At 40.9% G+C, this 27,561-nt stretch overlaps 1 protein-coding gene across 1 annotated transcript; it reads left to right on the plus strand.

Annotated features, from left to right (window-relative positions):
- The first annotated feature begins 1,975 nt into the window (after window positions 1-1,975).
- On the plus strand, window positions 1,976-25,100 carry HIVEP2 (HIVEP zinc finger 2). The gene is made up of 6 exons (XM_008161806.3): window positions 1,976-7,321; window positions 8,517-8,671; window positions 12,079-12,254; window positions 15,593-15,694; window positions 16,503-17,398; window positions 22,610-25,100. The coding sequence occupies exons 1-6, from the start codon at window positions 2,204-2,206 to the stop codon at window positions 23,432-23,434; spliced, it is 7,272 nt and encodes a 2,423-aa protein (XP_008160028.2). The 5' UTR covers window positions 1,976-2,203; the 3' UTR covers window positions 23,435-25,100.
- The last annotated feature ends 2,461 nt before the right edge of the window (window positions 25,101-27,561 follow it).

Genomic DNA, 27,561 nt, shown 5'->3' on the forward strand with positions numbered 1-27,561 from the left:
CTTAACCTTTTTCTATATGTCTCAGCAACTCCAAGAAGGAAACTGATTTTATGGATAACAGTTTGTTGGTTTTGGAGAGAATATCCTCAAATATGTTTAAAATCTAATGTAAAAGGTTCCTGTGAAATAGGAATAATTTCCATCTCCTGAGTGATATTCTTAAGCTTTATACTGAAGTGCAAATTTAGATACTGCAGCTCAGATTAATGTAGACCAGAGGGACCCCCAGAGCTGCTGGGACCTCCAGCTCAGACACACACAGAGCTTTTCCTGAACGCCCAGGAGAAGGGAGCATGGCTGGGGGATCATCTGACTTTATGATAAAATGGAAGGACATACTTGGTAGGAATCTTAGAAATTTAAAAGGAAGAGATTTTTCTGATAGAAGCTATTTGCATAATTGAGTCAATGTGGTTTTTACTGGGATCAAAGTTTTGAATTAAAAAAAAATGTTCTGGATAATAAATTCTATTGGATACACAGTAAACAACAGCATGTTTTCTTACTTTGATAAGCACTGCCACATTGCCCACCCCAAAAATCTCTCAGCTTTCATCCTAACTGATACAATTGAGCATTGAGGTTCTCAGAAACCTCTGGGTACTACATTGACCATTTGCTTATGAAAGTTAAATATCACTTAAAATCTAATGGTTTCTAAGTTGTCCAGTTCTCACAGTCATCTGGAGGACTCCTTTACTTGCTTGTGATGCAATTCCTAAAAAGGAAATGTATTCTTTTAAATGTTCAAACCTCTAGGTTCATAAAAACCCCTACTACTCTCAGCTTTTTACTATCTAAGGGATTGGAACCAGGCTAATTGTGTCAAAAAACTAAAATTTTTTTTTCATATAATCTTATATCTTAGAAAAGGTTACTCTGAAGTTTTTATAACTTCTTCTGGAAATATTTTTGGGCACCGTGTCAATATAAGGTTTACTGCTTGAATGCACTGTATTCTAAGAAGTTACTTGCTTTTATTCTTTAGGCACATAGCAGTGTGAGTTCTATAGATAATGAACTTTAAATTGACATTTGTATGCAGCAGTGTTGTGGTTTAATGGGACAATATTTCCTAACTGCATTTCTTTTCTACCCAGGAAGCATCAAGACAATCATGCCCATGAGAACTCCAAACCATTCAGGTAATCATTACCTTTGTAAACAGTTCCAAAAATATGTTTTGTCTCCCACATTATGAACATTTTATAATTATTTATTTGTCTTGACTTACCTGCTTTTTCTAAAGTTCTGTGACAATCTTTGATTCTTATAGACTTCATCTAGCTCTACTAATTCACTGTTTTTAAACTATAACTATATCTATAGTATATACTATATATTATGTTATATATTTATATATGTATAGTGTTATATTAAATATTTATAAATATACATTTTATACTAATCTATAAAATACATCTACATAGAGAAATATGTACACCAGCATACAAGTCATAGAATTTGGTTAGAAATAGCTCTAAATTTATATCAATGAAGGCTTTAAACATTTTTATGATTTCATAAATAATATTTATCAAAAATTTTCTTTAAATTCTTTTCTAACCAAAATTAAGGTCTATTTAAAAGAATGACTACAATTCAAGCATTGAAGAGATTTATGCTTATGACTTAATGCTAAGCTTGCTATTAATATCCTTTAATTGTGGAAATTATATAGCAGCCATAAAAATAATTTATAAGAGTGAAAGTCATTTTCAATTTATCCAATTTCAGCCTGGTTATTTAGGAATGGTTTTGGTTTTTTTACTTGATAACTGTTTTGACAATCTCTTTGTATTTCTCATTCCCACAGATCATTTTATCTCAGTGAAACTGACAATTGAACTTTGCTCTAGTTGATGGGCAAAATTTCTCCTAGACTATTCACCATCCCAATTTCATCCTAGTTGAAAATATTCAAATGCCATAAGAAATTTTTAGAGATTTACATTAGCTTTTGGATGGACTTTGCTACAATGGAGAGAACTGTGTTATAGCCCTGGTCCAAGGACATTACCATTTATTGCCCATAGACTGCGGGGTGAGTGTGAAAGTCTCCAAAGAGAAGGAGCATTTGGCACGTTTGCAGACACCCTGGAACATGGAAGCAAGCAAGCTTTGAAACGCACAGCTTTGGAGACACTCCATGAGTCTGCAGGGCTTTCACGCGAATTAGCACTTAAGATCTTGTGTAACAAAAATGGACACTGGGGACACAGCTCTAGGACAAAAAGCTACCTCAAGGTCTGGAGAAACTGATAAAGCGTCAGGTAGATGGAGACAGGAACAATCAGCTGTTATTAAGATGAGCACTTTTGGCAGTCAAGACGGACAGCGGCAACCGCAAATAGATCCGGAGCAAATCGGAAACACAGCATCAGCACAACTCTTCGGGTCTGGGAAACTGGCCTCCCCTAGTGAGGTGGCCCAGCACGTCACAGAGAAGCAATACCCACTGCACCGTCCGAGTCCTTACTCATGCCAACATTCACTCTCCTTCCCTCAGCACTCAGTGCCACAGGGTGTCATGCACAGCAACAAGCCACACCAGAGCCTCGAAGGCCCTCCGTGGCTTTTCCCTGGCCCTTTGCCATCTGTTGCCTCTGAGGACTTATTTCCTTTTCCGATCCATGGCCACGGTGGTGGTTATCCGAGAAAAAAGATTTCAAGTCTGAACCCTGCTTTTAGCCAATACTCCCAGAAAAGTATCGAACAGTCAGAAGATGCTCACAAGAAAGAGCACAAACCTAAGAAGCCGGGCAAGTACATTTGCCCTTACTGCAGCAGGGCATGTGCCAAACCAAGCGTGCTGAAAAAGCACATCAGGTCCCATACCGGGGAGCGGCCATATCCGTGTATACCGTGTGGTTTCTCTTTCAAGACAAAGAGCAATTTGTACAAGCACAGGAAGTCGCATGCCCATGCAATTAAGGCAGGCTTGGTCCCTTTCACAGAGTCAGCTGTCTCTAAATTGGACCTCGAGGCTGGTTTTATTGATGTAGAAGCAGAAATACATTCAGATGGTGAACAGAGTACAGACACAGATGAGGAGAGTTCTTTATTCGTTGAGGCTTCTGACAAAATGAGTCCTGGCCCACCCCTCCCTTTGGACATTGCCAGCAGAGGGGGCTACCACGGGTCATTGGAAGAATCGCTGGGAGGTCCCATGAAGGTGCCGATTCTGATTATTCCTAAAAGCGGGCTTCCCTTGCCTAATGAAAGCTCTCAGTACATTGGCTCTGATATGCTACCCAATCTGTCTTTAAATACTAAGGCTGATGACTCTCACACGGTGAAACAGAAACTTGCTCTAAGGCTGTCCGAGAAGAAAGGACAAGATTCTGAGCCCTCTCTGAACCTCCTGAGCCCGCACAGTAAAGGAAGCACTGACTCCGGGTATTTTTCTCGCTCAGAAAGTGCAGAGCAGCAGATCAGCCCCCCAAACACAAACGCAAAGTCTTATGAAGAAATCATCTTTGGAAAATACTGCCGGCTTAGTCCCAGAAACACACTCAGTGTCACAACCACAAGTCAGGAGCGTGCCACCATGGGGAGGAAGGGGACGATGGAGCCATTACCTCACGTCAACACCAGGTTAGACGTCAAGATGTTTGAAGATCCTGCTTCGCAGCTGATCCCAAGCAAAGGAGAGCTGGATCCCAGTCAGACAAGCATGCTGAAATCCACGAAATTCAACCATGAGTCCAGACCGTCCCAGTCCATCCCACCGTCCATCAGGAGTGAAGGAAAACTTTATCCTGCCCATTTCCAAGGCAGCAGCCCGGTTCTCTTGGAGGCTCCTGTGGACTCTTCGCCCCTTATTCGAAGCAACTCGATGCCCACGTCTTCAGCCACGAACCTAAGTGTCCCTCCTTCTTTGCGAGGGAGCCACTCCTTTGATGAGAGGATGACGGGTTCCGATGACGTGTTCTACCCGGGGACCGTGGGCATCCCCCCGCAGCGCATGCTCCGGAGACAAGCTGCGTTCGAGCTGCCTTCCGTGCAGGAGGGGCACGTGGAGGCGGAGCACCACGGCAGGCTGTTGAAGAGCATCTCAGGTGCATCCTCGAAGGAAAAGAAATTGCTTCACTCTGACACGCCCAAGCCCAGCTACAGGGACGTGTCCTGCTTGAGCTCTTTCAAGCACGGCGGAGAGTATTCTGTGGACCCCTCGGCGCCCCCGCAGGGGGTGCCCACCCTCTTTGGAACCACGTGTGAAACCAGGAAGCGCCGGAAAGAGAAGAGTGTCGGGGACGAGGAGGACACCCCCATGATCTGCAGCGGCGTGGTCGGCGCTCCCGTGGGCACCGTCCTGCCCCCGGAGTACGACCCCAAGCTGCCGATGCAGGAAGGCGCGAGAAGCGGGTTCGCCGCGGCCGGGCAGGACAGCGCTTCCCACGGCCACGCGGAGCGCTTCGACCCGGGTCGACCGCACCTGCCCGCGGGAAGCCCATCTCTGGGGTCCGAGGAGTCACCGTCAGCCGCTGATTCAGAAAAGATGCCAGACCTCGGGGGCAGGAAACCTCCAGGGAATGTGATCTCTGTGATTCAGCACACCAACTCCCTGAGCCGACCCAATTCCTTCGAAAGGTCCGAGTCCTCCGAGCTGGCGGCGGCGAGCGCCCAGGAGAAGGCCTCTTCGCCTTCGGAGACGGGCGACAGCGAGGTCTCCGAGGCCCCGGTGAGCCCAGAGTGGGCCCCTGCGGGGGACGGTGCGGAGAGCGGGGGGAAGCCGTCCCCCGGCCAGCAGGCCCCGCAGCAGGCGTACCACGCCCAGCCCAGGCTGGTCCGCCAGCACAACATCCAGGTCCCCGAGATCCGCGTGACGGAGGAGCCGGACAAGCCGGACAAGGAGAAGGAAGCCCAGAGCAAAGAGCCGGAGAAGCCCGTGGAGGAGTTCCAGTGGCCCCAGCGCAGCGAGACCCTGTCCCAGCTCCCCGCCGAGAAGCTGCCGCCCAAGAAGAAGCGGCTGCGCCTGGCGGACCTGGAGCACTCCTCCGGGGAATCCAGCTTCGAGTCCACAGGCACCGGCCTCTCCCGCAGCCCCAGCCAGGAGAGCAACCTGTCCCACAGCTCCAGCTTCTCCATGTCCTTCGAGAGAGAAGAAACCGTGAAGCTTGCCGCCCCCGGGAAGCAAGAGGAGTTGGGGAGGCATTCGGAGTTCTTGACGGTCCCCGCCGGTTCCTACTCGCTGTCTGTCCCCGGCCACCACCACCAGAAAGAGATGCGGCGCTGCTCCTCCGAGCAGATGCCTTGCCCGCACCCAACGGAAGTCCCGGAAATTCGGAGCAAATCGTTTGATTATGGGAATCTGTCCCACGCTCCCGTGGCCGGGGCGCCGGCCTCCACCGTCTCCCCGTCCCGGGAGAGGAAGAAGTGCTTCCTGGTGCGGCAGGCTTCCTTCAGCGGCTCTCCTGAGATCGCCCAGGGCGAGGCCGGGACGGACCTGGGCGTCAAGCAGGAGCAGATGGAGCACCTGCACGCCGGCGGCCTGAGGTCCACGTGGCACCACGGCCCGTCCTCGGTGCTGCCCCCTCTCCAGGCGGAGGACCCAGGGAAGCAGCTGGTGGGTCCTTGTGCCCAGCTGAGCTCAGGGCCTCTGCACCTGGCCCAACCACAGATCATGCACATGGACAGCCCAGAAGCTCTGAGGAATCCCTTGCTACAACCAACCTCCTATCTGACAAGCAAGCACTTGTCTGAACAGCCGCACCTGTTTCCACACCAAGAGACGATTCCCTTTTCTCCCCTCCAGAATGCCTTGTTTCAGTTCCAGTATCCAACCGTCTGCATGGTCCACTTACCCGCTCCGCAGCCTCCTTGGTGGCAGGCCCATTTCCCACCTCCCCTTGCGCCACACCCTCAGAAGAGCTACGGCAAGCCTCCCTTCCAGGCAGAAATCCATCCCAGCTATCCCCTGGAGTACGCTGCCGAGCACACTGGAAAGAAAGCCGCTGATTATGCGCACACAAAAGAGCCAACCTACCCGTGTTATTCAGGAACATCAGGCCTACACTCAAAGAACCTCCTTCCAAAGTTTCCTTCGGACCAGAGCACCAAGTCAATGGATACTCCCTCCGAGCAGGTTCTTCCAGAAGATTTCACCTCGGCAACCGCTGGGCCTTTGCAGTCCTTACCGGGAACAGTGGTTCCTGTTAGGATCCAGACCCACGTCCCGTCCTACGGGAGTGTCATGTACACAAGCATCTCTCAGATACTTGGGCAGAACAGTCCGGCGATTGTCATATGCAAAGTCGACGAGAATATGACCCAAAGAACACTGGTAACCAATGCGGCCATGCAAGGGATAGGGTTTAACATTGCCCAGGTGCTGGGGCAGCATGCAGGCTTGGAAAAATACCCCCTCTGGAAAGTACCTCAAACCCTACCCCTCGGCTTAGAATCCTCAATTCCCTTATGCTTACCTTCCACCTCGGACAGTGCCGCCTCCCTGGGAGGTAGCAAGCGGATGCTCTCTCCAGCCAGCAGCTTAGAACTCTTCATGGAAACGAAGCAGCAGAAAAGGGTCAAGGAAGAAAAGATGTACGGACAGATTGTGGAGGAGCTCAGCGCTGTGGAGCTAACCAACTCCGATATCAAAAAGGATCTCTCCCGCCCGCAGAAACCCCAGCTGGTTCGGCAAGGCTGTGCTTCTGAGCCAAAGGACGGCTTGCAGTCGGGGTCATCTTCCTTCTCCTCCCTGTCCCCCTCCTCATCTCAAGACCATCCCTCTGCCAGCGCGCCCCTGAGGGAGCCATTCCCTCCCAGCTCCAGGGCACCCTCTCTCTCGCAGAAGTCCAGTGGGCCTTCCGAGAGCAAAGAGTCCTCAGATGAATTAGATATTGATGAGACAGCCTCCGATATGAGCTTGAGCCCACAGAGCTCCTCATTGCCGCCGGGAGACAGTCAGCTCGAAGAGCAGGGAAGGGGCCAGAAGCTGCCCGTTGGCATGCTGGTCCACATGGCCTCCGGCCCAAGCAGGAAAGTAGCAAACTCGACACTTCTTTTCACCGATGTGGCAGATTTCCAGCAGATTCTTCAGTTCCCCAGTCTGCGGACAACAACTACTGTGAGTTGGTGCTTCTTGAATTATACAAAACCCAATTATGTGCAACAGGCCACCTTCAAATCCTCGGTTTATGCTTCATGGTGCATTAGTTCCTGTAACCCAAACCCATCAGGATTGAACACCAAGACCACGCTGGCTCTGCTGAGGTCCAAGCAAAAAATCACCGCAGAAATTTATACTCTGGCTGCTATGCACAGGCCCGGAACCGGCAAGCTTACGTCATCGAGTGCTTGGAAGCAGTTCGCTCAGGTAATGGATGTTGTTCTGAAAGCATTCTGCATTGTGGATTTGATTGCTGAGCAGAATACATAGTGAAGGGCATTCTAAAAATTGCAAATAAAATGAAGGTTTGCGTTGGGGGAGTCCTGTGCAGCATTAGGCTTGCCCCTGGGTAAGAGAAGCCATTGATGTGAGCTCAGTTATAAGCGTCCCAGGAAAAGTCCAAACCACAAGGACCCCCTCCACCCAAGTGCCAGGAAATTCTACCTCCGAGACTGATTCCTTTGGGTTCTTCTCCCTCCTGACCTGTGTTAATGACCTAGCAGGTTGACTTTTCTTTTCATGCGAGGAATTCAGGAAATTGTGAAATGGGGACATAGAGCAGGGAGTGGAAGGAAGGATCAAGCAGCAGATGGACAGGGTGTCAGAACTGAATTTTGCAAATTTCAGAGCGCTAGTTCCCACTGACAATATTTTTTACTAAAATTTCTTTTCTATGTATTTCTCTCAAATCTCATTTTCCCAAGTGACTAGCTGGTTTGTTCAAAAAATGAACAATGAATGCCTTACATGTGAAATTATAAAAAAAATGTTAACAAGAGACATTTGGGAATTTAATGCTAAGTTATTAAAGAAGTACATGAGGAGTTTAAAATATTTTACTTATTTCAGTTACCATTTCCCTTCATTAAGTTTTGAAAATATTTCCTTAATTAATAAAGATAGCTTTAATTGCTACTTCAGAATATAAAACTTATTTTTAAAGTTTTTCTTAGTATTCCACAGTATAAGTATAAAGGAGTGTTTTTTAAAAATATATTTGTATTAATTACAGAGAGGAAGAAGAGAGAGATAGAAACATCAATGATGAGACAGAATCATTGATCCAGTGCCTCCTACACACTCCGTACTAGGGATCGAGCCACAATCTAGGCATGAGCTCTAACCAGGAATTGAACTATGACCTCCTGGTTCATAGGTCAATGTTCAACCATTGAGCCACACTGAGCAGGCGTGGAGTATTTTTCAAAAATAAAATGTTGAATTTATTCAGTAGACAGTGTCATTCTTTTCTGATTTTATCTCTTATTTTATGTAACCAGCCCGTGGCCTGTTAGTGTAGAATTGAGGCTAATTTTTAGAGACTAAAGAAGAGCAGAGAATGTGGGCTTCCCCTTTGTCTTAGAGAAAGCATATGAAATGATTCTCTCTTCTTGTCCTACAGATGAAGCCTGATTCGTCCTTTTTATTTGGCAGCAAACTAGAAAGGAAACTAGTGGGAAATATCTTAAAGGAAAGAGGGAAAGGAGATATTCACGGAGATAAAGATATCGGATCCAAACAAGCTGAGCCAATCCGAATTAAAATCTTTGAAGGAGGGTAAGGAAACATAAGTGCAAAAGGAAAAGATTCAGGTTTAAGTCAGAGGAAACGGTCCTGAGTGCCTGCATGGGAAAAGTGGTATCTACTCGGGTTGGAAGGGTAAAGTGAATTCCTTTTCTATTGACATTTCTGAAGCCTGGCTGGTAGTAGATACTGAGTTCATGTCCTTGCTTTCATGACTTGCTTTTGATGAACATGTCCCTGTTGTATATGATTTGAACCTCTGCTTTAAATCTTTATGCCTCTAATTTAGTATGAAATCGACTAAGTTGGTGGAATCTTCAAAGTTTTATTCGTCTATATTATTTTTTATGGGCATTTGTTGTGCTATTAGAGAACATATTTTTATTCTATGCTTACAGAAATGCAATCGTGCACACTCACATATAATCCTAGGCACCAGTTAACTTACTTGTTTGTTTTATTGCTTTTATTGCCTACACTCTAAACTTCATTGGGATTTCACCAGTTCCACAATGTCCTCTTTCTGCTCCAGGATCCAAGCCAGGGGACCACACTGCATTTAGCTGTCATGCTTCCCCAAACTCCTCTGGCCTGTGACAGTTCTCTGTCTTTCGGAATTTATTTTTAAATGTTAAATTCTGAGTAGTAGAAACATGAGTTATAAGGCCCAATGACTCTGTTATCTGTATAGTTAAGAAAAATTACACATATGTGTAATGTCTAGTTTTAGATTTTGATGGAAATGTATCTTTGATCCAGTCAATGGGAGAAAAGCCCAGATTTTTGCTTTTAAAATTTTAAAAATACTAAAAGCACATTAACCACATTTAGGAGATTATGATGTAACCAGCCTTATCTGTACAACAGATCTATAACTTACATATTTCCATGTGCATCAATTTATTCCAATAATATTTATAGGACAAAATAATGTTATCTGTTTGACTATAAAATGTTGAATGTTTAGTGAAATGAAATATTGATTTCTCACATAGATTACCAGTTTGGAGATGGATGATTAAAATTGATTCCCTCTTAGGTTTGGCCTTCTTTTGATGGATGTCGAGTATTTTGACTAAAACCGTAGTTGCATATATAGTCATGAAGCTTGTCTCGCTATTTTTTGACATCCCTCATCTTTTGATACAAACGAGAGAAATATAGATTTTATCTTTCCTCAGAGACTGAGAGGTCCCTGTGACTGAATCAACCCTCTTACATTCAGCAGTCTTCATAGCAGTGCACTTGTACTAGATTAGAGAGACCTTCACAGTTACTGTGTGCTTTGGGGAGCCCATCTCCACTAACGAAGGACACGAATGAAAAAGCGTATGTGAACATTTTATTGCTGTGTTTTGATGACCCAAAAGGATTGTGCCCGTATTTCATTTCTTCCTCCTTTCATTGCCCCATTTTATAGGCTATGTCCCAATCATTCCTTAATCTGTGGTCCAATTTCTGCCTGGTGGTGACCAGGTTCATTCTAAGCAGTGTAGTACCAACTCTTATTTTGGTGATTACAAACTGATAACTTTTTTAAAAAAGTATTACTGATCAGTTGTTTAAGGGTATGATTTTTTAAATCTAATTTATAGATTTAGAATTTAATTAACCATATCCTTTAATTATTTTTTCAAAAATCTATTAATTCTCACACCAAGTAGATTCATGGGTGTGCAGAATGGTAAGTTGGTAAATATTCTATTTGTATAGATTTTTCTGATATAGAATTATAGTTTATATAGAACTTTACTATATTTCTATTCTGGAATCAATTTAACCAGTTAAGACATTAAAAATAAAATTATATTATTTGAAGGAAAAATGTATTCTAATAAACTATGATGATGGGCTACAATAAGTTTAAAGTATCCTTCTCCAAAGAAAATTAGCTTTCTATGAAATTCTTTTATTCTGTATTCCTTAGATAATTTAATCTAGTTAGTGTGAGAGAATAGTGAAATTAATAGGTGAAAGATATTTTGCATCTGTAGGTTCTTTTCTACTTTATGACAAAACACAATGTGAGATAAAAGATAAAGCCTAAAACAGTTTTGAACAAGTTGATATTGGAATTTTTTTGTAAAAGAGGACAGATTTAAAGGAGCAGAAAGCATGCAAAATTAACTATTCATTTTTTAAATCTCACCTGGATTGGCACTAACCAAAAAGTAGATCATGTTAAGATTAAATAGTATCTATAGCAGATCTGCTATTTAAATACGTGTGTGTATTTGTCTCTCTTAAAAATTCTTCAGTGCATTGGATGAATGAAGTTGAATTTGCTTTTATTCCTGATGATGGATTAGCTGGGACAAATAGAGAAGTTTACAGTGCTCTGAGAATGTAGAAAATTAGAAATCTGGTGCCTTTAAGTCAATCCCCAATGAATAAGGGAATTTTGTATGTCAATTTACCTTTTGAAGTTATAAATAATACACTTCAGAAGGAATATTTTTCCAAGAATGACATTTAGACTCATAATTCTAGCCTTGCTGTGATTTATGAGAGAATAAGGAGATAATAATATTCACTGATTTATTCAATAGAATGTCACCCTACTCGATGGCAGATTATGTTTCTTTGCATGATGTTTGAGCACTGGGTAGGTTTCTTCTGTTGATTATCACAGTGAATACCTAAGACTTTATTCATCTAACTAATTTCATTAGACACCCTTTCAAACCTCTCAACTAAATCCTTCTGGACACCAATGCAAATTTGATTGAAAAATTGAATCTCTAGTTTTCATTATGTAACAGTATCTCCCAAAAGCCACTTGAAATTTAGACTCCATTTGTATACAGATTCTCAGTCCTTGGGAAGAGCAGATAAAATCTGTAGACAACAGTTGGTGAGCTCAGCTCAGCCTGTGTAAGCTAGAAATTTCCAAGGCACTCTCGTGCCAGGATTGTAAAAATAGAGTAGAAACTTGCAAAGAAGAATTCTATTATCAGTTACATTAATTTTAGCAAATTTGGAGGGGTATGTGTGTTGTGCATGCACATCTTAGATGATGTAATATTACTAAATGATATATGATGATTTGAATATGTTGGGAGAACTTTTTGGATGATTCCTGTTTGGAAGTTTTACTAGAATCCAAAAGTAGTAAGGCACAGCTCTGCAACTCTTTGGGGCTTCTATAAGCCCATTTGATAGTCTGTAGCAAGTCCATATATTATACTTAATAGAAAAGAGCAAATTCCATGTTGAACTAAATGTAGAAGAAAGTCCATTTTGTTTACAATACCAAATCTATTATCTAGCTCTTTCAGGCATTTACTGCATAAATTTCATAGGTTTCATAGCAATAAGGTTGAATAATTATAAAAGCCCCTTACAAAAATTTGCCATGCAAATGATTAGCTTTGGGTTTGATTATATATATCACACGCTAAAGTATTTCAAAACACACTGGATTCCCCTTTTTTAAACAGGTATAAGTCAAATGAAGATTATGTATATGTCAGAGGACGTGGACGTGGGAAGTACATTTGTGAAGAATGTGGGATTCGCTGCAAGAAGCCAAGCATGCTCAAAAAGCATATCCGCACTCATACTGATGTCCGGCCTTATGTGTGCAAGTTATGTAACTTCGCCTTCAAGACGAAAGGTATGGGTCTGATTTTTTTTTTTTTTTTTAGAGGAAAATCACTATTTTATGGCTACCTTGGATTCCGAATCCCATTTTATAACTAAATTTCATCGACAATAAGATAGGGGATTTTTTTGTGAAAATATGACCCCATGAAATGTGTTTCCTCCCTCACATAAGTGATCAAAGGATGTATATGAGACAGTGAGGCTCCTTTTACGACTTAAGAGCTATATAGAGTTGGGCCCAGGCCAGTTGTCTCTGAAGGAAGTGGCGCAGAATTGCCTGGGATAGCTATTACTTCATGTTGGAAATGTTATGTGGTCTAGATAATCTTTGCACCAGTATTGAAATACTGCAGGGAGACAATCCATGCAGTAGCATTAGGAAAGCAAAGCAGCAGCTGGGGGGAAAAACATGTGCCCATGGTCAGTTTCAAGATTATAAATAATGTAGAAATCCACAGATTCCCAGGTGGGCCCCTCCATCCACAGTAGCATTAATTATGCATAGAAATTTGATAGCTTGGGATCTGTGTATTTATCATCAGAGACAATTTCTTACTCTCAGGCCATAACTAGGACTTGCCTTGAAATGATATTCTGTGTGTTTTCTAAATCTGTTTTTAACAGGTAGTTTCATATGAAAGTATTTTACAGGAGAAGGTTACTTCGATTATGTTTCTATTATTTTATAGAATCAAGAAAGTGTTCATAAGCCCAGTGTTCTCAGAATACAAACAATAGTGAATTAGAGGTGGTTTGACTTTTGTAGAAGCACATTTTACTGTTTTTTTCTAGAAGTACTAATGGATTCTCTAGACACCCTTCACCCTTCAGAAGCCTCACATTATTTTCCAAAGTTTTAACTTTAAATTTGCATTCCAATTGATCCACTCCACTCCACATCAAGAAAAGTAAATATCAGAGAAAATATAGTCTTTGCTAGAGAAATGTGTACTTATTTTCTTTTATAGTCAAAATCCTGAATTGTTTCAATGGTTTGTCAGAAGTGTAAATGTGTAGCCTCTCAATATACCTATTTCTTCTTTATTAACAAGCCAGAAGAGGGGGAAGAGAATGTTCATTTGCTTTTCAAAAGAAATACACATAAGGTCCTTTAAATATAATTCACCTTTGCACCATCAAGACTTTCATATAGAATTTCACTAAGAGACTTACTGGGAGATAAGAAAATATAAACTTTAGTTTTAAAATATACTGCAAATCTGCCAGTCATTGCAGCGGATATATCTTCACTGGACATATGATTTGTCTGCAGGTAGAGCTGTGTGAAACATTGGGGGAAGAAACATTTTAAAGATATTTTTGAAATCAAATTAAATTTGGCTTTGAACCATTGTCTTGGAGTTTAGAAGGAAATAACTTATTCTTCGTCATTATTTTAGTTTACTATGCACCCTTTGGAAATGTGAAAATGTCTCAGAATCTTAAAATGAGCAAAACATTCTGGGAAGCCCCTCCAGTTTTCACCTCCGGCTGAGATCCTGTTATCCAAACCCCAGACACATGAGCTCACATCAGGAGCACACTCATAGGACCACTACTTCCTTCAGGCCCGGGCCACTCCTTCAGTGCCCTCCCCCTGCCACTCAACTCCCCTCTTCTTGCTCTAAGCCCTTCAGAAGTTCAAGAATCCAATAAACCAAAGCCAGGGTGGGGTTGTTTCAGAGCCAGATTTCTAACAACACACCTTCCCTAAAGACAAAAGCTCAAAGCTTCACCACCTGCTTGAAATGGGTGGAAAGAAAAATAAAGAAGAAGAAACACATATTAAGATCAAAATAAATTATCTTGACTCATTTAACATCCACACCCATCCACATACACGATTCCTAGCTCCCTTGCAGAAGTAGATGGTTTCTATTAATTTATACTTATATTTAATTAACTTTCAGATTTTAGAGTTCTCTATGATTTGTCTACAAAAATGTTTGAGCTTTTTAAAGAAATTGTAATAATATAAGTAAAATAATAAACAACAGTGTCCTAGTTTAGAATTGTGACTCATATATTACATTAATAGCAAACTAAACACCATTACAAGAGGAACAAACTATCTCAGCAGGCTGAGGGTTTCCGCCTAGATTCAATGAGCCTATTCTTCAAGTTAAGGTACTTGCTGGTATACTGTTTAAGCAGCATCAAAGGACTTAGACAATATTATGGCCTTTACAACAATTAACTTCTGGATCTCTTTTGATAAGCTATACACTGAGTGGCCAGATTATTATGATCTCTGAATGCATAATAATCTGGCCACTCAGTGTATATCCTATATAATAAAAGGCTAATATGCAAATTGTCTCCTCAACCAGGAGTTCGACCAGCAGGCAGGCCAGCCAACCGCCCATGTCCCCTCCCCCTGGCCAGGCTGGCTAGACCCCACCCATGCACAAATTCATGCACTGCGCTTCAGAGATCATAATAATCTCAGTGTACATGACATGGAACAGTATATATATATATATATATATATATATATATATATATATATATATATATTTATATATATATATTTATAGATCCTAAGTCAAAAGTGATTAGATCAGTGTTTTCATAATTTCTCACATTACATATAGCAATTATATAAATCTACAGAAACTTACATACACATTTGTATGTATATACATAATTGTATATCTCTATGTCATTATCATACATATGTGACATAAAATTCTTTCTTTTTCTTAGAATAATGGAATTTTCAAGATAAGTAAAAAGGCAATATTGCTGCCCCAGAAGAAACTGCTGTCATAAAGTATGCCAACATATGTCAGACAAATAGATGCTCAATACTGAGAATACAATTCTCTATAAGGGATTTGCTAAATATTCGTATTGTTCTTTGAATTCATTACAGGGTTGCCCCTAACATTAGTTTGGATTTTTTTTCTTCTGACTAGTTAAGATCCTGTGAGTCTAATCTATATCAGATCAGTGCTAGAAGGTGGCTGTGTTGGTAATATTTCATTGTAACGTTTCTCTGAGATGTGTGACCCAGTTTGGCTTTTTATGGAGTTTTAGGAGGCTTGACACATTTGGGCCAAGATATTAGATATATTTTCAACCAGGAAAGCTTAGGATTCCCAGTCCTGCTTAGGGCCTACCCTTATAAGATGTGACCCTAGGTGTCCACACGTCCTCTAGAATGAAGAAAACCTGAGATTGGGCCACAGCCCTCGGGGCTTGATATCTTCACAAACCAGATTGTCCCTCTTCCGTTTGAAGCAAAGGATCGTGGGTAGAAACAAATCCCTGTCATCTCAAGTGACTTTTGGAACAATCATCACATTTTGGTAACAGATTAATTATTTTGTTGTGTGCGCTTTCTAGGAAACCTGACGAAGCATATGAAATCTAAAGCGCACATGAAAAAATGCCTGGAGTTGGGCGTCTCGATGACTTCAGTGGATGATACAGAAACCGAGGAAGCAGGTATTTATCATTTAGCTGGTGGACTGTTTCACTACGTATGCTTCAGCTTTGTGGCCAGTGGTAAAATAAGTTTAGATGTTTTCTTTAAAAAAAAAAAAAAGATCACATTTTATTTTATTAAATACTAAATATAGAAAAGAAGTCTGTCATATTGAATTGCTTGAAACCTACTGAGAAGAAGCAAATGCATTTCAGTTTATAAGTAGGAAGGGAGAAGGGCCTTACCAAGAAAATTTTTCTATCTAGAACCATAAAGGAAATCGAGCTGCACTTTTGTTGTGTTAGGGATGTACATTTTATAAAACTTTCTGGGAAATTTGAAAAGCATCTTAATGTCTTATTTGTCCTATTAAGAGGAAATATAATAGGAAAAAAAAAAAACACATCATTAACCTCAATAGAAAACCTGAGGCTCAGCCAAACCTCCTGAGATACTCCCCTTACACATAAGCTTATACCTGTAGAGACAGGTTGTTGCTTTTATTTATTTTTTCTAACATTATCATTTACAACATTACATACATATTTGTTGAGGGTTTTCTATGGGTGGTGTGATATCTGAGATATAAGGTCCTACTCTGGAGTTTTTATTGTAAGGTGGGTTGAAATAGGACAGGTACATAAAAGATAAGAACCAATGCAGGCTTACAGAGGGATGTGTCCAGTGAGTGTCAGGAGTTCAGAGATGGAACTATCTGCAGGGGCTGGAGGGTTGAGGAAAGCTTTTGGAAAGAGATGGTGCCTAAATTAGCTCCTAATCTTGATGTTTGGATCTGGAACTCCACTATCTTCTGTTCAATTGTTTCAGAAACGATGGAAGATTTGCACAAAGCGGCTGAAAAGCATAGCATGTCCAGCATTTCAACTGATCATCAGTTCTCAGATGCCGAAGAATCGGATGGTGAGGATGCAGATGATAATGATGATGATGATGAAGATGATGATGACTTTGATGACCAGGGAGATTTGACACCAAAAACCAGATCAAGAAGCACCAGTCCTCAGCCTCCTAGATTCTCCTCCTTGCCTGTGAATGTTGGCGCTGTACCCCATGGGGTTCCCTCGGATAGTTCCCTGGGACATTCTTCATTGATCAGCTATTTGGTTACTTTGCCAAGTATTCAGGTTACTCAGCTTATGACACCAAGTGACTCATGTGAAGATACCCAGATGACAGAATACCAGAGGTTATTCCAGAGCAAAAGTACAGACTCGGAACCAGACAAAGACAGGTTAGACATACCCAGTTGTATGGATGAAGAGTGCATGCTATCTTCAGAGCCCAGTTCCTCTCCGAGGGACTTCTCTCCCTCAAGCCACCATTCCTCACCGGGATATGATTCTTCACCCTGTCGAGATAATTCACCAAAGAGGTATCTGATACCCAAAGGAGATTTATCACCCAGAAGACACTTATCACCTAGGAGAGATCTATCACCCATGAGACATCTTTCACCAAGAAAGGAAGCTGCATTGAGAAGAGAGATGTCACAAAGAGATGTTTCACCAAGAAGGCATCTGTCCCCAAGGAGGCCATTGTCACCTGGGAAAGATATCGCGGCAAGAAGAGACCTCTCTCCCAGAAGAGAGAGAAGATACATGACCTCCATCAGAGCACCATCTCCCAGAAGGGCTTTATACCACAACCCACCATTGTCCATGGGGCAGTATTTGCAAGCAGAGCCAATCGTATTGGGGCCTCCTGTGAGTATGAGTAGCTTTCTCTTTTTAATATGTAAGTCATGGCACATGAGAATCTCTTGATAACACACTAGTGTGGAATTTATAACATGAGTCTCTCTCCTGGGGAGGAGTGAACTCGGTTACTGAAAATAGCAGGAAGACATTTTTATCACAAGCTATTGTCAGTAACATGGCTGTGGCACTACCCCAAGTACAGTAGTATTGCATCAGAGCAGTGGTGCATTCCAGCTGGTAACAGGTGAGGCCTTCCTGAATGCTTTCTAAGCTTAACTAATTATAAACATGAGCTGAAACTTCGACATGAATAGAAAAGATAAAGTTTTTGGACTGTCATGAATGCTTAGACAGACACTCTTGGGGGTATTTAGTTGTCATAGTTATATAACTCTTTGCTAGGTAAGGATTCTGATTCAGGTATTAGTCTTGACTTTCAATAACTTTTTGAAAAATAAACTCATTACCTTGAGCATGACCTTGCTCACAATGAGTGAACATGTGACACTATCGAGGGACTGGGAGAAGAGAGAATGATCCCCACCATATGTTTATAAATCAAAGGCATCAACATATATGTGTGTGTTTTACCATTACTTGCATCTCCTGCTAACCAAGGGCACTTGCTTAGGGAGATGGGGCCCGAAGAGAGTGGGAATTTGGGAGAGCGATAAGAGAAAGTAACAAAGGAAATTTCTATGATATGCCCTAGGTGTAAATTAAGAGAACAATAGTACAATCATGAATTAAATTTAGGCAGGAGGTTTAATGCAAATGCATTGAAAGGCACTCACCCTGCCTCATTCCATGGCTGGGAAGACCTTGATGTTGCTTTCAGTTTGTGTAGGATTTTAAAAATGAATGAAGCAGCTACTTAGCACAAACAGAGGAATGCTACCTCTTGAATTTATTTGCTTTAAATGTGTTTTGTTGTTGTTTTGTGGTCTCTATTCTTTGCTGTTCTCTCTTTGCTCTGAGTTTCTGTCATGTGGCTCAACCCTGCCCTTCACAGCCAAAGGAAGCCCTGCTAGCCCTCAGCCCTGTCTTCTCACAGCCCTGGTGGCCAGCTGCCTCCCTCTTACTACCTTTCACCAACCAGAATCATAAGCTTAGGTTGTTGAATTTTTCAACTTTAGGGAAGCTCCCTGGTGTTGCTTTATAGTCCCCTGCCACCAGCATCCTCTTTTCACAAGCCTGCCATCAACTTAGTTTTCAAGCTGTAACTATTGCAGAAACATGTATAGCAAACAGGATGGGATTTATTTGCCAAGCTAACAAACTGGCTAGCTAAGAAAAAAGAGAGGTACATTTCCACTGGTGTTTGTGTCTTGGTGGTGTCAAGTAGAAAGGAGGAATCTGAAGTTAATGCTATTGCAGCATAAATAAAGAGTGATAAAGCCCTCGGGTGCCAGGACACTGCATCTGGGTGTAAAATGCTTTCTCTTGTTTAGACCCAGTGATGCTGGTGGTATGTGTGAGATGTGACTCTCCTGTTCTGAATTGGTCAGGTGGACTGAGACTGTGGTATTAGTAAGATGTTGGAGTATATTCAGTCAATTGTAGTCACACACAAAATAAGCCTTGCTCATGCCGGTTTAGCTCAATGGATAAAGCCCTCGGACTGAAGGGTCTCAGGTTCCATTCCGGTCAAGGGCGCGTACCTCAATTGTAGGCTCGATCCCCAGCCCTGGTTGAGGCACAACCGATAGATGTGTCTCTCTCACATCGATGTTTCTCTCTCTGTGTGTCTCTCCCCCTCCCTTCCACTCTCTCTAAAATGTCAATATAAAAATATCCTCAAATGAGGATTAACAACAGCAACAAAAAATAAACCATTAGTGCCAACACAGTATTGTTATTAAAAAATAATAGCACTCACAATCAACTCGGGCAAAGGAATTGGAGAAGTAGGCTAACGGAGTTCATCTAACTTTTGCATATATGCCCAATTCACCTGGATATTTAATAGAATTTTTAAACTTTGCCATTTATGAAGCCCAAGTGCTGAGCCTTTGGTCTCTTACCCAGTGTAATTATCTTGAGAGAATTCATAGCCCGCTTCTTTGGTCACATGATATGATGGAACAGACCTGGGAACCCTCCCTGAAGCAGAAGCATTTGATCCTAAACACTCTTATGCTTTATCACACAGTTTCTGAGGGCCAAAGGAGGATTTGCATCTTTCTGTGATGTATAGATGAGCTTCTTGTTGCCAGACAAAATAAAATGGGCAATGCTATGAGAAGTGTTTCTCCTGATTGCTGTAGGTGATGAGTACTTCACCCTTCTGAATATTGTTTGAGAATATTAAATTGGATTACCCCTGAAATAGTTTTTGTTTTTATGGAAATGCTAGTAGCAATACCTTGTCTGGTTGCTTAACCTTGACCGAGGGCTCACACGACAGTGACTGTGGTGTGAAAGGACCTTGTAGCCCAGCATGTTACACTCATTATTAGTCTGAGTGGTAGGCCCCAGGGAGCAGGTTTGGAGGAGAAGATATGCAATCACTGGGACCCTATTACCCTGCTGTTTCTGCCCTAATGCCCCCTGGTTAGTTTCAATTTTAGAATGAATGGATGACTAGATAAATAGATAGATAGATAGACAGATACATAGATATATAGAATAAGAAGGTAAGTCTTCTTTTTTCAGTTAGTAAATATTTCTTAAAAGTGTACTACATGAGGCTCAAGGATAAGGGTGAGGACAGAAACCTCAAAAATTTCACTCTTATCCTTGAGCCTCATATAGTAGACTTTTAAGAAATATTTACTAACTGAAAAAAAAGACTCACCTTCTTATTCTATATATGTATGTATCTGTCTATCTATCTATCTATCTATCTATCTATCTATCTATCTATCTATCTACTTATCTAGTCATCCATCAGTTTTTAAGCCAAGACCATGCTTTGTTTTGCAACCCCCAGCCAATGCGTGAGCCCAGATGGGTCACAGCTAAGCTGAGCACTTGCTTCCTTTCCCGTTACCTTCCCAGGCATTAGCTCCTCTGCTCCTGCCCCCACCTCCACACACACCAACCAGTGAAACCTCTTGCAATCCTTCCTTCTTAGCATTTGCTTCCAGAGGGCCTTCTGACACTGTTGAAAAGATGAGTGGGAATAATATATCTTGTACATGGGAGAGATATATAACACAACCCACATATGAATTCATTATTTGCATTTCCACATCAAGATTTTTCTTACTGAGATTTAAATAAGTTGTGAGTTTGTTCACATATCACAACAAAGCATAAATTACAGAACACAATAGGGTTGCAAATGGAGTAAAAACTGAAGTAGAAACACCTTATTGAGAATTTATTAGGAGGATGAAGAAGGGGTGAATAGACGGAGAGAGGATGTGTGGTTACCAGATAGGAATTCTGCTTGTGTACTAACTTCTGTGGTTGTAATCATTGATTTTCTGATCAGTAAAGGTCTAAATGTGACACTTTTATTCTTAACACAAATACAGTTTTTTTGGAATTTGAACATAATGAATAAATTTTAGTTTTACAATTTCTTCATTCCCTTCGAGAGCCTTGAATGAGAGGCCTCATGCAATGCGAGTTCTCTCTCTCAGGCTCCCTCCCAGACCCCATTCTGGTTAGGGGTATGCAATGGCCATCACGGAATAGCAAACCAAAGCAAAATGGAAAAATAAGCAAACCACATTTCATCTTAAACTTTGAATCTGTAACAACTGTGACTTAAAGAAGATTCATTTGATTATTTTCAAGGATTATTGTAGGCATTACAGTTCTTCAGCCTTAATTGGTGTTTGATAAAGGAAATGTGTCTTTTTTGGAACCAAAGCAAATACAAGTAGGATTTTTTTGGTAGTATGTAATGACTCTTTCATACCATAAAATTCTCTCCTTATCTAACTTATTAGGCCCTTGTGATTACAGGGTTGATGATTTCTCCTGCAATTCCAGGACAAATCATTTGTTTCTAGCTTGAATAAGTTGGAGCCCGGAGCAGGGTTAAGGCCAAGTATGGCACAGAGTAGCAGAGATGATGCATAATTTATCGTTCCTGAGCCGGTCTCACAATCTAAATAGAACTGGATGAGTCATTAATGGTATAAAGCATACCTTGAGTTTTAGAACTGAAACATTCATAAAATGAATGAGAACATTTTTTTTGTCTGTCTCCTGGATTACTACCACACTTGACATGTTTATCTCCATTTGATTTTAAGTTCTCAAAAAATAACAATAAACTGATGATAATCCATTAAAAGAATGAATCTCAGTCATTAAAACCACATAATCTCATTAAAACATAATAATCTCATAGTCTAAATTGTGTTTTGCTACAGAAACATTTATAGAAAATAAGTTTTCCATTTTCTGGGCTGGAAACCATGAAATCTGGAATTCTGGCCAAAAATTTTAAGTTATCTTTAATTCATTAATTTATGAAAAGATATGTAAGTGGAAGTAATAATATAAACAGAGGATTTAAGACACAGTCATCTTTGGTTCCCACCTGTGTAGTAGAGTAAGAGCTGTAACTACCCAAAGTATTTAGTGTTAACAGCTTATCTGATGGATTGATAGTTTCCTTATAAAACCCGCCCTTGATTTGGTGAAGACTCTGGTCATCTACCTGGGGTGTCTCTTGAGCAGGAATTTGTTTTATTAGACTAATAACTTGCACTTCGGAGCAACTAGTTTGTGTATCACCACCATTTTGCCATCTACTCGGTAAACATTTTTTTAATACAAATTTTCAGGCTTGTTACTTTGATTACACTTATTAACACTTCAGAAAAATATTAAAATTCTACCTAGTATATAAATGGATGGTAATATTTTTAATTTCTTTTGAATTTAAAAATCTATTATTAGTGTCTTTTTGCTTGGAAAACTTTTTCTAGTAATTTTCCATTATTTCCTTTTCATTCTTTCTTATGAAAAAAGCAGAGTTAAAATGTCTCTGTACCTAGTATAAAACACAGGCATGTTTTATTACATTGCTGTTTATACAGTAAAGTAACTTTTCAAAGAAGGACAGCTTCATTCAAAGATTTTAAAAGACAACTGAGATATCTCTTTTGTATTGAAAATGAAAAATTAATCAAAGGATCAGGTAGTTTTAAAGTGTTTTGAATGAACCAGTGAAAGTGTGAATGAATGAAAAAGCTTGCCGTAAGCATGAAGAACAGTGGGTCCTAACTGTTGTGCTCTCTGTTTCCAATGCAGAATCTAAGAAGAGGATTACCTCAGGTTCCTTACTTCAGTCTCTATGGAGACCAAGAAGGTGCTTACGAACATCCGGGCTCCAGCCTCTTCCCTGAGGGACCTAATGACTATGTCTTCAGTCATCTTCCACTCCACTCTCAGCAGCAAGTACGAGCTCCTATCCCCATGGTGCCCGTTGGTGGGATCCAAATGGTTCACTCCCTGCCGCCGGCCCTCTCTGGTTTACATCCTCCACCCACATTGCCTCTGCCAATGGAGGGCTCTGAGGAGAAGAAAGGAGCTTCCGGGGAATCCTTCGCTAAGGACCCCTACGTTATTTCCAAGCAGCACGAGAAGCCATCTCCTCACCTTTTGCAGTCATCTGGTCCACCCAGCATGCCCTCCTCTCCTCGGCTATTGATGAAACAGAGCACTTCGGAAGACAGCTTAAATGCAACAGAGAGGGAACAGGAGGAGAACATACAGACTTGCACAAAAGCCATTGCCTCTCTCCGGATTGCCACAGAAGAGGCCGCTCTGCTTGGGGCAGACCAGCTAGCACGGGCGCAGGATCCCCACCAGAAACCCTTGGAAAGTGCACATGTTGGCATTAGACACTTTAGTGGACCTGAGCCAGGCCAGCCCTGTTCCTCAGCTACCCACACGGACTTGCATGATGGTGAAAAGGACAACTTTGGTACATCACAGACTGCATTAGCTCACTCCACGTTTTACAACAAGAGTTGCATGGATGACAAACAGTCGGGCTTTCACGGCAGCAAAGATTTACCTTCAAGCACAGAGGAAGGCAAAGAACCTTCGTCGGAAAAGAGTCAGCTACATTGATCTCAGATGCATGGAGACTTTCATTTCCACATTTTCTTATTTTGTTTTGTTTTTCTAGGGATAGAGGTAATCAAGTTTATAGCATGCCTGTCCTGAGTTACAGTAGTTGGCTATTATATATACTTTTGTTATAGCAAAAGAATAGGCAAATTAACAAGTCATCATGAGCCTGACCAAAACAAAATTTGAAATTAACCTATTGGGTCTGGTACTTTTAAAACTGTACAGATGTTTGTGCCTTTTCTTTACTTTGCTTATATTCTTATAAGCATTTTTTAGCAGTAATTTGTACATATTTTAGAATTTGTGTATCTGCTTTGTAATAAATGTAATTTCTTTCCTTTTTTGGACACTTGGATCTAAATGATGTAAAGCAAAACAGCATCAATATATATGTGAGGTTGCACTAAAACATATTTTTATATGATTAAAACTGAACAGCTTTTATGTACAGCTCTGATTCTGTAATACTAATATTTATTTACTTTGTTTCATAAATTGTACATTTTTTCTTAATGTTGTGGATTGCTTTTCTATGTGAAGCATGGGATTTACTGTTGCATAACTAGAACAAAAATGTATATTGTAAACAAGATATTTAAACTAGAGTATCTTATTCTGCACTTATGCATTAGTTACAAAAAAGATAAAGGATGTATCAGTCAGTTCTTAACTCTTGTAAATTTTTTTGTCTCTTGTTTGCTGGATTGACTATAACTTAAGTGCTGATTGTGATTTTAAACTGATAGTACCTTAAAGCATTAAAGTAAACAATGTGCTATTGTGAGTTTTTTCAAAGCTTTATAAATCAGTTATAAATAATATTAAAAGTATTTGGTCCTATGTGAACATGTTGATCTATATACTCATCTAAAAATATGGGAAAACATTCCGCCCCATGTAAATATGTACAAGTGCATCACTGGTACAATTTTATGTAACTCAGTTGGACACTAGGTTGCCACAGACCTATGCTAGGGTGTCTTTAAAAACTAAAGTGACAAAGCACATGGGACTGTGTAGAGCTTGGTTATCGGCCGGCCCGGTGGCTTGGCAGGCAGTGCTGGGCGCTGCCCGTGGAGAAGACCTGGGCTTAGAAATCTCCTTGGTTCTTGCTTGCACGTGACGGTGACTGAACTAAGGCTACTATGGAGGGATTGCTCTTGGACTCTGAGGAGTGGGTGTGGAAGCGGGGAAGAGGCATGGAGACCTACCTGCTCACGGCCCTTCCTGACAGCCAGTCCACACGGTGACAGGGTTGGCATCAGCTTTAGGAGAAGCCACTTTGCCCTTCGGAAGAGGGGAAGAGTGTCACACTTCTGGCTATCTCAGGGGGAATGGGAGGAAGAAGCTTTCCAGGGGAAAGAACTTGTGGGAGCAGGATGCTTTTTGTATATGACATTCAAAGTGGGCTTTGGTTAGTGTCATAGGTGGGCAGAGCCTTTGTAGGTCCAGAGGAATGGCAGAAAGGGAGGGTACCACATGTGCACACACACCCCTGTGTGTGCGCGCGCACACGCACACACACACACACACACACACACACACACACACAATCTGGGTTATCTTTGTGCTATATAGTGGATTATAATTCTGTGAAACCAAGTTTGTATATTGAATTACATTAAGGAGTGTTCTTTAAAAAGAGAAATAAATATACAATTACATGCTTGAGGTGTCTAGTTTTTATGTGTTGTTTTACATTTTAAGTTTGCCCATTTTGGTTTCTAAAGAAATTTTGATGCTACCAACATACCATCTGTGCCTTTAATTGCCAGGCTCAGCCCATCTTGCAGTATGCTAATATGAATGCTTTTAACAAGTGAGAAGACAGCCATTGGCTTCCATATGTTTTCCATTTAAGACAGATAGTGGTCACCACAGTGTGGGCTCTAGAAATGGACTCATTGGAATGTAAGCATGGGCATTGGCAGAATACGTTGTATCTGAAAAGAGTCATGGGTAAAGCAAATTATCATTTCCCCTTATGCCTCCTCTCAGTATGCTTACATGTCTGAAATTTCTCTGGGGAAACCTCTTTTTTAAAATTTTGTCAGAGACTGAAGGCAAAAAACTAACTGAAATAAGTATATCATAAAATAGCCACATATAACAGTTCTTTTATTACAAGAGTAGAACCTTTTAAATAATGAAAGTAGAAGTTTATTAAAGGTCAAAATCTATCAGTATTGCCATTATAAAAATCTCAGATTGGTGGATTTACAACTCAACTGTTTTCTTTTATGAGCTAGACTGTCTTTTAAACTATGTTTTACAAAGGTGAATTAAAGGTCAACAAAGCCAGCCAGCCTAATATCTGTCTGTCATGGAGAAGAATCCTTGAAACATTCAATTCTTAGAGTAATGTGTGTCTTACTCTAAACCAAGACCTCCCTGTCCAGATTTGCTTAAAGAACAGTTTCTGATTATGTATGCTGTTCTCATTTAGATTTAGACCATATTACAATAATGACAATTTACAGTAAAAATTCTAGGGTTGAATGATCTCAAATTAATAGAAAGCCCACCAAGGTTATTATTCATTCAGAATATGTTACAAAGTATGTTTGCATCTACTTTGTCACAGTATACTGCCCCCACCACCTGCCCCAGCCAAGCTGTTTGACATCAGAGCTTGAAAACGTTCCCTTTGATTCTTGAGTGTAGAGAAACCTCTGCGTACCCATACTCCAGATGCAGCAATAAGCCACATTTGGCCATGCAGTAGATGTACTGAAGAACAGGGAAAATGTCAGGAAATACTTTATTTGGCATTTAAAAGTGCCAAGGAATAACACAATGTATCGATCTTCAATATTCCAGAACACTCTATGGATCATTTTATATGTGCATATCCATTGCTTAGCAACAACTGGGATCGCATTCAGAAATATATGTTGGTCATCAAAATGAGCCAAACCATCAGATGTCCTCTCTCTGTTTGCTAAAAACCTAAAATGTATTTCAAATCCGGCTACAGATCACTGGCATGTTTTAGACTTCAAGTAGATGCCAAGCTTTGTTATCTTCTTAAAGTATACATTTAACAATTATGGTTTGATGTGAACAAAATTTATTTTTAGCCAAAAAACTATAATGCTTAATACATTTTAATAATTCATTGAACATTATGTTAATGAATAAAATATTATAAAATAATAACTTTTCTATTAAAAAATTCCTAAGGAGTCTTATATGATATCAGTGATCAAGCCATACCCCCAAGCAAAGTGAAAAGTTCAAGCAGTTCTGTGGATAATGAAAAGAGAAAAATTAAAAAGTGTAGCAGTACTTCTCCAAGGGGAGCAAGGTGTGGGATTACCTCAGTCACTGTGGTGGCTGTTGAAGGAGATCAAACAAAAAGTGTGGCAGCAGCAGGGGGCTGGGGTGCTTCACTCTGAGCACATGGCCTGCCTATCGAAGCCCCTGGACATCTACATCCTCACAGGCATTGCGCTTTACAGCCAGGTTCCCAGTGCGAAGGAGGGCAAAGACCATGTGAATCCTTTAGTCTTGAGCAACTCTATCCTTAGGAATAATTTGTCTCGAGGTGCAGGTCTGATTATAAGACAACCCTCAATTGTATGAATACCCCTTGTCATGATTTAAGGGGGGATGGTGGCTTTAGACTTTGCAGACTCAAAATTGTTATTCTTGTCAGTCTCATCTTATTATTATACCCCATAGGAAAAACTATACACACACACACACACACACACACACACACACACACACACTGTATTTTGTCCAAGGACCCAGTTCCTTGAATTGGGACAGCATTCCAATATGAAAGCATTTTTAGCTAACAATTAAGAACTATACGCTAGCCCTGTTTTCAGTGCTTTAGCCTATTTGCTCATTCAATGGTCACAAAACTGAAAGAATTAATTGCTTGTGTTTACACAGCTAGTACGTAGAAGAGAGCAGGCAGTTGAGTTCTAGAGCACACTATCCAATAGAATGTCCTGCAATGATAGAAATGTCCTGTATCTGCCTTTTCCGATGCAATCCTCTCTAGCTACCTGTGGCTACTGAGCACCTGAGATGTTCAAGTGTAATTGAGAGACAGGATTTTTGAATTTTATTTAATCATACGTAATTTAGTAGCCATATGTAGCCACTGGTTT

This window comes from Eptesicus fuscus, chromosome 10, assembly GCF_027574615.1.
Source record: "Eptesicus fuscus isolate TK198812 chromosome 10, DD_ASM_mEF_20220401, whole genome shotgun sequence".
Lineage (NCBI taxonomy): Eukaryota > Metazoa > Chordata > Mammalia > Chiroptera > Vespertilionidae > Eptesicus > Eptesicus fuscus.